Here is a 12941-nt window from a genome sequence, read left to right as displayed (position 1 = left end):
TGGGAGTGTCATATATCAATCTGTTGATTTCATTGGCTGAGCAATAAAGAAACTGCTTGGCTTAGCTTAGAACATAGATGGGAGGAGGAAACAGAATAGAATTCTGGGCGGAAGAGGAAGTGAGGTCAGACTCTGCTCTGCTCCCGGAGAGACTCGACAGCTCTGCTCTGGAGCAGAGACACCATGCTTGCCATGCTACACTCTCCCAGGATGGACGAAGGCTAGAATCTTCCCGGTAAGCGCACCTTGGGGTGCTTACACGCATTATTAGGAATGGGCTAGTCCAGGTGCGAGAATTAGCCTGTAAGGGCTAGAGTTCATGGGCCAAGCAGTTCTTTAAATGAATACAGTTTGTGTGTTGTTATTTCGGGCGTGAGCTAGCCAAGCGGCTGGGGTGTTGGGGACGCAGCCCCGCCGCTCTTATTTCAACAATGAGCAGTCCAGCATGTGTGTGTATGTGGGCGACTGTCCCTTTTCCAAGATAGAGTGAGTGTAAGGTTTTAGAAAAATGTCTTAGGGTTGAGGGGCTTACCAATGCATTTAGAGGCTTTTATTCCCTCCTCTTGTTTTATCAAATCCCAATCTTGGGATTTTCTGAGGTCTCTCTTGAGTGCCTGATATTGGTGGGTCAGTACTAAAACTTGGGCAATACTGAGTCATTCACGAATGAACGTCAGGAGTTGGTATTTTCTGCAGTCCTGGGACTGGGAAGAATCTAGCTGGGGTTTTTAGGGAGGGAACTGGGAAATGGTGGGGCCTTAGAGCTTGGTGTGGTGCTTAGGGCCCCTGCAGGAGGTGGCTAGTTCAGCCCCCCCCACCTTGTCGAGTTTGCTTACACACACACACACACACACACACACACACACACACACACACACAGACAAATATATCAGTCACAATGTCTACATGCAGGATAAGAGTCCTGGAGAGTTCATTTGGTATTTTTTTAAGAGTCCTTTGTTTAGCTTTGGGTGTGTTGAAACTTTTATCTGGAGGGTCCTGAGTCCTCCTGTGGAGGAGCTGGCTTCACATGAGATGCGGGGATCCAGGTTGCAACGTCTACTTTGAGAGCGGTAGTTGTCATAAGGAGCATGGTGTAGGGTCCCTTCCAGGAAGGTTTAAGGCTCTGGGCTCTCCAGACGTCTACTGAATCACCAATGGATGTGAAATCTCTGGGTGTCCGGGCTGGTAGGCAGCAGCCAGAGGCTTCCACACCTGGGCTTAGACTATCTAGAAGACCTTTAGGTGGGCAGATAACAGTCTGGGAAGGACAGCATCAGGATTATATACCTCATCCACCTTAGTGAGCAGTGGCAGCCCTCACATAGGATCTCATAAGGAGGGAGTTTAAATCGCCCCGGGGTGTTTTGAACCCAGAACAGAACGGGGGAGGTCTGTCCAATTATTTTTGCTGGTCTCTAGGGCCAATTTTGTTAATTTATAAAAATTTTCTCTTAGAATTTTATTTATCCTATCTATCTGACCTGAGCTTTGGGGTTGGTAAGCACAATTTCCACTTGATCCCCAATGTCTTGGCCACACCCTAACTTACCTGGGCAACAAAGGCAGGTCTATTATGGGACATGATTACCTTGGGCATTCCAAACCTCGGGAAGATTTCTTTTATGATCTTCTTAGCCATTACATTGGCTGTCTCAGTCCTGGTCAATGTATGATGGCTATCTTCTTTGGCAACTGTGTGGCCTCAAGGAGGCTCAAAATTTTCACAGATGTCAACAGTCCTCTTTGTCTGTATATTGTTCTGTGTATATGGGTGCTGGCAAAAGCATACCTGCTGTCAGTGTAGCTGTTCTTTCTACCATCTGTAGAGCTTGTATCAAAGCCAGAAGTTTAGCTTTTTGGGCGGGCCGACGTCCCTGAAGGGAGGCTACTGGTCCAGATCATTTGTTTCCTGTCCACCAATGCTGCCCCCGCCTTCCGCTTACCTTCAGTCTTGTGTACCTGCTCCGTTCGGACCCCCAGCCTTGTGCCCCAGGCAAACTTCACCATCATTTCCAGCTCTGCCTGGCACAGCTCAGCCTGCCATTCTTCCAGCAGCCTGTCCTTTCTGCAGATGCTGGTAGGATCTGTAGTCCATCGACGTGAGCAGGGCACAGGAGCAGCAGCCCGGTGCCGGAGGTCACCTGTGGTAGCATTGTGAGTGCTCTGTCGCAGTCTGACATGTGTGAGGGGAGCGAGACTGCAGGGTGAACAGCCAGGGCTCGTGCAGGCTTTAGAGAAAGCACAGCACCAAGGCAGTTGCTAGGAGGCAAGGATTTCTCTGGTGGTGATGGCAGGGGGAGGTGGTCATCCTGGTGAGGAGGGCGTGGCAGAGGCGTAAGCAGACGAGCACCCTGAGAACAGCAGGGAAGGCGAAAGTCCCTGTTTGGTCAACAAAAGGCTTTGATCATACATTCAGGGGTGACCAGGGAGGAACGAGTCATTTATTTGTTCTTTCCCCAAATTTATAGTTCGTAAGGTGTCCAGTTTGTTCAATGGTTGTTTTAACCCAGAGTATTCAGTTCCTGTGTCCCTTAGAAGATCTATAGAGGTATCTAATGTCCTTTTTCTTGCCATAAGCACATTGACCTTTGTCCAAGAAGTGCCTCTGTCCGTCTTCATTTATCTTTGATCTTCAGTTGCCCAGGCTCCCTATCTGTCTGAGTCCTTCTTGTTTATGATCCCTCCAGTTTTTTCTTTTCTCTGCCCCCCGCCTTTCTCTTTCTTTCGCTTCCCTTTTCGCTTCCCAGAGAGATTCTCTGTCTCTCATTTAACACTTTCTCTGTTTCCCCAAATTCTGCAAGGTATAATCTTGCAACCTATCTACCTGCTGTAACTTTCTTCTTATATCTGATGCTGACTGTCCGATGAAGGCCTGCTGACCTTCAGAGGTTGGGTAAAATGCCTGTAAACCTCCATTAAAAATTTAAGGAACACAGATTTTAACTAGCCCCCGGAGAACCTCTTTTACCTTGGCTGAATTAGTGGGGTGCCTTGCCTCTGAGATTTGCCATGAACCCGGCATTTTGACTGTCAGTTTCTCCCTTTAAGAATTAATTAGACATAGAAGAATGAAAATAGATCCATATTTATCTCTATGCACAAAACTGAAATCAAACAAATCAAAGCCCTTAACATAAAACCAACAATATTGAACCTTATAGAAGAAAAAAAATTTAAATATATTTTTAAACATAGCCTCGGTGGCATAGACATTGAGAGAAACAATCAATAAATAGGATCTCCAGAAAAGCTTTTTGTATAGCAAAGGATATAATCAACAGAACATAAAAACATATAAGGAACTTAGGAACTTAGTCCTCATAAGAACAAATAATCCAATAAAATTATGTTACAGACCTAAACTGTAAATTTTCAACAGATGAATTTAAAATGACTGAAAGATATTTAAATTTGCTTAAATATAACATCCTTAATCATCGGGGAAATGCAAATCAAACAACTTTGAGATTTTATATTATCCCTGTAAAAATGACCAAGATTAAAAATATTGTTTGACAATTTATGCATAAGAGAATGTGGAATAAAAATCCTCCACTTCTGGTAAAAATACAAACAGATACAGCTACCTTGAACATTAGTATGGCGAATTTTCAGAATTAGGTAACATATTACCTTAAAACTCAGCAATATCCCTTTTGGGCCTATTTTACATAGCAGAATTATTTTATCATAGACAGAACCTGAAAACAACCCAAAATGTACCTCTTTTATATCAATAATAAATGAGAATCTTCACCATGTTTTTAAAATAGCCATAAACATTATAAAGAGTCAAAAGGGCCATTTTAACTCAACCTCATCACTCAGCAACACCCCCTTTGCCATTGTAGTGGGGTGAGAGGCTTCAGCAGATCTTTGCCATGTCGGGCAACTCAAGCATTGCGAGCAGTCAAGTGTCAAATTTAGATCTAAACATGGGCACATGGGCGGCTTAGAAGCTCAGCTGGGCTGTTTACGTGGCCCTGGGCCAGGGCCAGGGCTTTTACAGCAATAGTTCTTGAAGACAGTATAGTCCTGTATCCATCTAAACAGAGTTGGGAGTTTAATTTTTTTTTTATGGACACACTGCGTAGTAAGAAATATAGAAACCAACAATCTGTAGTTTCTTATAAGCACAATTTTTCAAAGCGATTCAGCTTAACTCCCCCAATTTTTAAACCAGAAGCTTTACCCTGGACACAGCACGTGATGACTGGAACAGAGCATCCCTAGAAGAGAGATGCTATCAGGAAGGCCCTTCTGATGTTGGCTTGCCCTACTACCTGTTGCTCCTGAATCCACATTCGCAGTTTACCAAAAGCCACAGGGATACTTCTTGCAATCTCTCCATCTGCTGTCATACCCAGTCCTGGCTGCCAAAATGAAGAGGTCCAGGCTCTTTATGGGACTTGTGCTTTCTAATAGGGTATCTGACCCCAGAGAAACAGCCTACTGATGGTTCCCAGGCTTACTGGGTCCTGTGGGGAGGAATTAGCACCAGCTTGGACCCCGCTGGCATGTGTGCCTCCTGCACTGGGAAAAGAGACAGGGGAGGGGCAGACAGCAGTTACCAAAGTCAGAGGGAAGCTGGCCTTCGTGCCTGCACTGTGCTCTAACAAAATGGTTTGACCCAGAGTAGGAGGGTTCTCTGAACAAGCTCTCCCAGGTGACAATATAGGGAACCTGGTCTGGGTGGCCATAAAGGTCAGGTTGGAAGACTTTTTTCTTTAACCTGCAAGATAGTATTTAGATTGAACGTCCCGCCATGTGGCCAGCCCATTTAAAAAGTGAGCCATTCCAGAAAGCAGACTGCTTGCCAGCGTTTCTTTTGGATTTCCACAGCTCGGTCTGCAGCTTTTCTCTAAAGTTAGAGTTAGGGTCAGAGAGGTGGTCACTTACTGCCCCATGGTACCAGATTTAGACTCGAGTACAAACAGATACACAAAAAACAAAGACACGACATAAAACCAAAGACATGAAAAGCCAAAACCAAACTTAAAATCAGAATCTGCACAGCACTGCAGATGGAGGTGGGCGACAAATAGCAGTGCCCCCTGGGAACTAGAGGAGTGGCCTGGTCACTCCTAGACCCTTTCAGACACTGGCGTGTCCTCCAGATTTCAGATTACTGGAGTGTCCTCCAGATACCAGCCCTATGTAGGTACAATTTCTCAGAACGCAAACTACAGTAATCGCAGAAACAAAGCAGACAGACAGACAAAGACAATAAGAGCGCTTGATCTTACCTCCAACTGGGCCTGGAATGGGTATGGAAGCAACTCATTCCTGGCCAACACACCAAAATGTTGGACTAGAAGTCCAAACATCAGGGAGGAGTTGCTCCAGACACCACTCACACAGCTGCAATTGATGCAAAAGCAAGAGGATTTTTACTCTGTCAGGACAGGGTCCTTCAGGTTCGGGAGATGAAGGACATCCAATAGCTGTTACAGCCCATCTTTTAAAGCAAAAAGCCACAGACACAAGGGGGGAATCTGTAGGTTGNTCCTTCAGGTTCGGGAGATGAAGGACATCCAATAGCTGTTACAGCCCATCTTTTAAAGCAAAAAGCCACAGACACAAGGGGGGAATCTGTAGGTTGTTTTCCAATTTATTTGATTGGCTTATTCAAAGGGTTACTAGCAGTGATTGGTCTATTCCAGGGCAGGAGAATAGCTGGGTGATCGGATGAGATAAGAGGAGCATCTCTGGCTTTCCTGACCTTGGTCCAGTGCCTAAATCAATACATCAGGAACTGAGTCAACATCTGTGGGTTGTTTTTGCCTCAATTCCCAGAATGGAGTTATGTTTGAAGATTATTCACAAGGACACAGGGGGATGAGCACTCCAGCATATGTGAGTATGTGGGCGACTGTCCCTTTTCCAAGATAGGGTGAGTGTAAGGTTTTAGAAAAATGTCTTAGGGTTGAGGGGGCTTACAAATGCGTTTAGAGTCTTTCAGGTTTTATTTATTTATTTATCTATTTATTTTGGTTTTTCAAGACAGGGTTTCTCTGTAGCTTTGGAGCCTGTCCTAGAACTCACTCTGTAGATCAGGCTGGCCTCAAACTCACAGAGATCTGCCTGCCTCTGCCTCCTGAGTGCTGGAATTAAAGGTGTCTGTGTCCTTTGACAATTTTAATGAGATGTCTGTTAGAGTTGAAAGAAATCTCTACTTTATTTTATAGATGGGGTCTCATGTATCCCAACCTGGCCTCAACTTGCCAAATAGCAAAGGATGACCTTGAACTTCTGACCCTCTTACCTCTACCTTGAGAATGCTGGGATTACAGGATTGTGTTACCACTCCTAGTTTATGCAGTTCTGGCTATAGCACAGATGAGGTACGGAAGACCCAAGAGTTGAGTGATTTGTAGCCACATCACTGCTTAAACGGTAGAACTGGGTTGCTCTTCCGACTCTAAACTACAGATTCACCCAAATTATGTTCTATCTGCGGCAGGCTGGCTTGCTTAGACCCTGTCCTTCCATTCTCGTCAACTGAACACTTTAAATCACTTTGGAAAGCAGGTTGAGCTAAGCGCATGCGGTCCTTCCTCTTTGCAGGATTGGACGCTTTGAGTCTCTTTTGGCCCCAGAGACTCGCCGTCGTCCGGCTGCGGCGTTCGCGGGTTGAGACGATGGCGACTGGGACGCCGGATTCGCAAGCGCGATTTGGTCAGTCAGTGAAGGGGCTTCTCACCGAGAAGGTAAACACCTGCGGGACCGACGTGATCGCGCTCACCAAGCAGGTGCTGAAAGGCTCGAGGAGCTCGGAGGTGAGAGCGGCTCAGAGGGGAGCGGGGCGTGGCCTCCCCGGCTCCGGCTCAGGGCTCCCGCGTCTGCTCCCTGCTCCGGGAGGGGCGGCGCATTGCATCCTGGGAGAGTGGGCTTTGGCCCCGCGCCTGTGGCAGGCGACTGGGTGCGGTTCTTTAGTTTAGGTGAGCGCTTCTAGCTGGAAGAGGCGATGTGAGGGGAACCTGTGCTCCAGAAAGGGGAGAGGCACAGCCGCTCCTACCCGGTGCCTGGTTGTTCTCACGGGTATCTCTAGTGGATGCCAGTTCCCTTTCGAAACTCAGCTTGGTGTTGCTCTCAAGCTTCCAAGATTCCATTGGCTCCTTTGTCTGTCTTTGGTCTATTCTTCTGGCCATGTTCTGCATTGTTCTCAGAACAGCTTTTCCCATTGCCCTGTTCTTCCCCCGCTTCACACTCGTCCATCAGTGAAAGGAATGATTTGATGACGAGTACACACACTCCTTCCGTCAGCTGCGTGAGCCACCACACTTGACTCCCACCCAGCCCTTGAGTTCTAGGAATCAAACTCGGGTCCTTCTTCTTACAAGGCAAGCACTTTACTGAGCCCTGTCCACGGCCGCTCAGCTGATTCTGGAGGAGCCTGATGTGCCGGGGAGATGGATTTTCTTCCTCGGTGCTGGGGATTGAACCAGATCTGCCAGGCTAAATCACCATCCATTTTTACATTTTCTAATTTTGAGACAGGGTCTCACTGAATTAGCCAACCGTACTCTGTAGTCCAGGCAGGCCTGGAACTTGGGGTCTTCCCGCCTTAGCTTTCCTAGCAGCTGAGATTACAAGGCTGCACGGCCAGGCCAGTCTCAGAGGTGGGAGTTTTGATCATTACCGTTTTATTTTTGTCTTCCAGCTGCTGGGTCAGGCAGCTCGAAACATGGTTCTACAGGAAGATGCCATCTTGCACTCAGAAGATGTAAGAAACCATTTCTTTTATAGTGTGGTTTGTATAACCACAGGGAAGTGGACTATTGTGTTTATCTCTCTATTATGCAGAGTTTAAGGAAAATGGCAATAATAACAACACATCTTCAGTACCAGTGAGTATTCCCCAACCAGCAGTCACGGACTGCGCCTTATCCTCAGCCCGTGTACATTGCTTTTGTGCTTTATTCAGTACTTTTTCCCATTGAGGCGGGAGTGGGGAGGAGGCGGAAGTGGGATGGAAGTGGGTAGAGCTGATCAAGGGGAAAGACGCTGAGGCTTCAGGAACAGTTGGGGTGTGGGAGAGTGAGAGCCAGGGCCACTTGCTTTGGTCCTCTGTGTTAACTGGGAGCACTACAAGGGAAGAACCCAGAGAGGCAGAGCTTGCCAGGACAATGCTACCAGTTTGTGGCCCCTGGAAGACACTCGATCAGTATCTGTCCACGCTGTGCCAGTGTCTTTCCTCCCTTGGAGAATGGAGTGTGATGGTAACTGGCACTCCTGCATATAACACAGCACCAGCAAAATCATTCTGATTTTGAAATACATAGACAGTGCCTTCATTGTAATGATGAAGAAAAGTATAATTGAATTTGCCTTTTCCCCCCTGATTTATATTTTATGTGGTTGATAAGATGCTTGCAAACCCTTTGGAATTGTATGGCTGAGAATTCAAGTCCCAGTAGCTAACGTTAAAGCTGTCTTTTAGGTGTGCAATTAAAATATGTGGTTATTCATCTCCACGTAACTATACTAAGTTTAAGTGCTCGTTCTGCCTTTGTGATCTGTTGATGACAACTTCTATTGGTTCACTGGCTCTCCGTATTTCTTTCCTTTTTTCCCTTCCTGACTTAGACAAGAAGCTATTCAGAAGAAGTAAGTGACCCCAGAGGTGGTGGGTAGCCCCCACTGAAGCATACTGGGAATGACACCTCAGAGGTGGTGGGTGGGGCTGACTGAAGCATCCTGGGAGTGACACCTCAGAGGTGGTGGGTAGGGCTGACTGAAGCATCCTGGGAGTGACACCTCAGAGGTGGTGGGTGGGGCCGACTGAAGCCTGCTGGGAGTGACACCTCAGAGGTGGTGGGTGGGGCCGACTGAAGCATGTTGGGAGTGACACTGCCTTTCTCAGGGATCAGGGTCAAACTGGTTGATATGTGCTTTAAGTGATCATGCTCTGGATTGCCTGTTTAGTATTTAAAGAAGACAGTGTGTTTTAAAGGTGTGCAGGAACTGGATTCACTGCTTATTAAGTTCTAGAAGTTACAGGGTACAGAGGTCACACTTAGGAATAGACATCGTTTATATTGGTGATAATATTCATAAATAGAGCAAACATAGTCATTAAATAGTCTCATATTTATTAACTTATTAGATTTTTGTAAAGCTTTTATCTTTTTAATTTAAGGCCTGTCACTATGTAGTCCAGGCTAAGCTGCCCTCACAACCCTGTCTCAGCTTCCTGAGTGGTGGGTTCCAGGTGTGTGCCACCATGCCCATCTGCAAACTTCTCATGGTTTACTTTTCTCCCCAACCTTGAGATGGAATCTTACTGTGCTTCCATGGTGGCTTCACACTCTTGGATTCAAGTGACCCTCCCCTGCCTTAGCCTCCCAGGTAACTGGACAAACAGTGTGCCCCAGTGACATGCCAAACTCAGTTTAAATGCTTCTGAGGTCAAGTGGACTGATGTAAATTTTGACTGAGATGTAACAAGACTGATGCATTAAAGGATAGATCATACGAAGAAAGCCCTTCCTGCTCACTTCAGATGACCTTTTCTCTGTTTGACTTCTAGTGTTGAACAGTCACCTGACCTGCAGGACCAGTTGAGTCATTTACTGAAGTAGCATGCTAGAACAGGAACTGGCTTCTTTGCCTGACGCTGAGGAGGACCTCCCTTACACAGTCATCACGCTGCGTGCTTGGTTTCCATTTTCATCTCCAAAATTTCATCTAGAAGAGACTTGTGAAGAGGAGCCAGGTGACTGAACTTGGAATCACTTCTTTTGTTTTTTTGAGACAGGGTTTCTCTGTGTAACCTGCCTTTTCTGGAACTCACTTTGTAGGCCATGCTGGTCTGGAACTCAGAGATTCGTCAGCCTCTGCCTCCCAAGTGCTGGGATTAAAGGCATGTGCCACTACCATCTGGCCTTGGAATCACTTCTTAAATTGGATTAACCCATACTCTTATTAGATATTTAAGTTGTTTAATTTCATATTAAAATAGAATTAATAAGTTCAGTCATTAGCACTGAAAATAAAAGACACCTTAGCTTGCTAAACACTGTGTGCTGTATTGTGTAATGTGATCCTTGGTCCTTAAGCATATCACTGTGCCATAATTTTTCTTTGCTTTGTTTTTGGAGGCAGAGTGTCCCTGTGTAGACTGTTGGCTTTGAACACACAATCCTGCTGCTGGCTTTGAACACAATCCTGCTGCCGGCTTTGAACACAATCCTGCTGTTGCCTTTCAAGTGCTGGGATTGCAAATACCACATCTGGCCACTGAGTAATAGTCAGTCAGTCTCAGACACTTGGGAGGCCGAGGCGGGGGTGGGGGGATGAGGAGATGGGAGCACTTGAGTCCAGGAAGTTGAGGCCGTCCAGGGCAATACAGTCTTTCTGTCTCCAAGAAGAAGAGACAGAGGGAGGGGCTTCTTTTGCGAACCTGTGAGAATGATTCATACTTTAAGATGTTTAATTGTTCATTCAAGAAATTTTCTTTAAGGGATGCACACATGGATAATGGCAGACTCTTGCATGACAATCGGGCCAATGACAGCCTCTCTGGCCAGCTGCAGCCTCTCTGGCCTTGGCCTTTGTTTCTGGCTCCTTTCTTTCTGTGACTCTTGATTAAGTGACCTTGGTTCATTTTGTAATTTTATAGCCACCCCATTCCCTTCACATTTGGAAGTAACCTACGCAAGTAGATCTTCTGATAATTAGGTAAAGTTACAAAATGAACTACATGGAGAAACCCAGTCTCAAACAAAACAAAAAGTCTAAATGCAGATTAGTTCGTTAAAGTGTCACCTCAATCACTGAAGTACAAATTAATAAATATATCACCGACTATGACATGTATAAAATGAATTACATTTGAAAAGAGTTCTCTCTCAGCTTAATACTAAAATTTTAGTCAATGTAAAAATGTCTGACTCCTTATAAAGATATGAAATACATAACTAGTATTTGAAAGAATGTATCCAGATCAGTTATGAGAAATAATCCACAAAGTGCTAAAGAAGCAGCAGTTAAAATGGCATTTGCTTGTGGTACCATTTCTATGACTTCCACAAACTCTCAAAGAACAGAACCTTTCCCTATATTCCAGCATATAAAACATGACCGTTAGAAGCTGGTGAGATGGCTCGGAAGTTAGGAACACTTGCTACTTTTGCAGAGGGCCCAGGTTCAGTTCCCAGCACCCTCTTCAGACAGGTCACAACTTTCTATAACTATAGCCCCAAGGGCTCTAATGTCCTCTTCTGGGCTCCACAAACATCTGCATTCACATATATGTGCTTGAACATGCATATACACAGATTGATATACATAATAAAAATAAATATTAAAATCATTAAAATAATTCATTTGCTAAAGAAAATGTGATTTTCATCTATAAATGAAAGGCAAGATTTATGGATATTGATGTTTAAATTTATTTTTCTGTGTATAGATGTCTTGCCTGAATGTATGTCTATATACCATATGTGTGCAGTGCCTGAGGAGACCACAAGTATTAGATCTCCGGAGCTGGAGTTACAGACAGTTGTGAGCCATCATGTGGGTTCTGGGAATCGAACTCAGATCCTCTGGAAGAGCAGCAAGTGCCCTTAAGTGCCGAGTTGTCTCTTCAGCCCTGGAATGCTGGCTACTTTTGAAAGCTCTACTCTGTTGTCTAATTACAGAAGAATTCAGGGTAGCCAGGGCGATGTAGTGAAACATTATCTCAATTTGTCTCTTCTATTTTTTGTTGTGTATGTGGGGATAGGGCACACATGTGGAGGTTAGAGGAATAACTTTTTGTAGTAGGATGCCACTACTTCATTTCCCGGCCGCCCTTACCTGAAATAATCATACAAAGCCTATATTATTTACAATACTTTTTGGCCAATAGCTTAAGCATATTGCTAGCTAGCTCTTACATCTAGAAATAATACATTTCCATTATTTTATATTTTACCACGAGGCTCGTGATCTCCTGGCAAGGTTCTAGCTCACAGCTTGAGTCTTTCCCCTCTGGCGACTACATGGCGTCTCAACTTATGTAAATCAGTTCTCTTCTTCCATCATAAGGAGTCTGCTGGTCAAACTTAGGTCAGCAGCCTTGGTTGCAAGGGCCCTTACCTGCTGAGCCATCTTGCCAGACAAAAGCTTTGTATCTTGAAACATGACTCTGGGTACTTAACCAGAATCTGCCTTTCCTGGGCTTTCCTACAATTGCTAGCCCAATAGTTTTCCAAACAAGTGTGTGGCAATATTCTGAAGATCTTCCTTGGAGGTAAGGGAAGAAAACAGGAAATTTTCTATATATGATTTTTTTTTAATTAAAAAAATCAAGATGGCAGTTCTTATGCATATCTGTAATCCTAGCACCTGGGAGGTGGGGGCAGGAGGACCTGTAGTTCAGGGCTGGCCTCAGCTACCTTGAGTTTGAAACCAGCTAAAGATCCTTTCTCAATTTTCCACCTCCTTAAAAAATTAATTTTGCTAATGTTTGATACAGCTTGCTTGAAGAGCTCAAATCGAATGCTTGCCCTTCAGAAGAGATGATACACAACACACGGGCTGTGTGTGTGGCTCAGTGCTGGTTCCCTTGCACACATGAGACCCAGGGATCAACCTTCAACTCTGGGAAACATCCCCAAAGCTTGAACACAACCAGCTGTGCAGCGGAGGCCCTGCCTGATGAGAGCATTGCTGGTCACCATCCAACCCCAAATCAACCCAGTGGACCAGATACCATGAGGGAAGGGGGCGGTAACTGACGTTGAAAGCGGTTTGCTTATTGCGTTTATGTGGGTGTGGTTATTAAGTGGTTCTCGTGACTAAACCAAGATAGCACAAGTGAAGATGTGCACAACCTCTCCCCGCCCTCTGAGACAAAGCTGTCACCATAACAAGGAGAAAGTAACTCCTCGCTACATAAGTGCTAAAAAGTACACTATGCCTATAAAAGTGGTCAATTCTTTACACAC

At 45.2% G+C, this 12941-nt stretch overlaps 2 protein-coding genes across 12 annotated transcripts in view; one reads left to right on the top strand and one right to left on the bottom strand.

Moving 5' to 3' along the window:
• Cyp17a1 (cytochrome P450 family 17 subfamily A member 1) overlaps nt 1-5457 on the bottom strand; it is a 22841-nt gene extending 17384 nt beyond the window's left edge. For 5 of the 6 annotated variants that reach the window (XM_050146347.1, XM_050146368.1, XM_050146357.1 and 2 more), the window contains exon 1: nt 5250-5457. The gene's annotated coding sequence lies outside the window, so the exon portion shown is untranslated. Of the gene's footprint in view, nt 1-2971; nt 3045-5249 lie in introns of all 6 variants that reach the window. The other variant, XM_050146337.1, reaches the window with a different exon arrangement.
• Borcs7 (BLOC-1 related complex subunit 7) overlaps nt 1-12431 on the top strand; it is a 172979-nt gene extending 160548 nt beyond the window's left edge. For 2 of the 6 annotated variants that reach the window (XM_050146604.1, XM_050146579.1), the window contains exons 2-6: nt 6571-6782; nt 7667-7729; nt 7810-7853; nt 8593-8613; nt 9536-12426. In XM_050146604.1, the coding sequence (XP_050002561.1) occupies nt 6645-6782; nt 7667-7729; nt 7810-7853; nt 8593-8613; nt 9536-9587 (318 nt within the window). In that variant the 5' untranslated portion in view covers nt 6571-6644 and the 3' untranslated portion in view covers nt 9588-12426. Of the gene's footprint in view, nt 1-54; nt 236-5799; nt 5860-6213; nt 6348-6570; nt 6783-7666; nt 7730-7809; nt 7854-8592; nt 8614-9535 lie in introns of those variants that run through there. The other 4 variants (XR_007592557.1, XM_050146587.1, XM_050146595.1 and 1 more) reach the window with 4 other exon arrangements.
• The last annotated feature ends 510 nt before the right edge of the window (nt 12432-12941 follow it).

This window comes from Alexandromys fortis, unplaced genomic scaffold (genome assembly GCF_014885135.2).
Source record: "Alexandromys fortis isolate MF-2015 unplaced genomic scaffold, M_Fortis_MF-2015_v1.1 scaffold_16, whole genome shotgun sequence".
In the NCBI taxonomy this organism is placed as follows: domain Eukaryota; kingdom Metazoa; phylum Chordata; class Mammalia; order Rodentia; family Cricetidae; genus Alexandromys; species Alexandromys fortis.
Note: the sequence above shows the minus strand (reverse complement) of the source record. Positions and strands in the feature narration are given on the sequence as shown.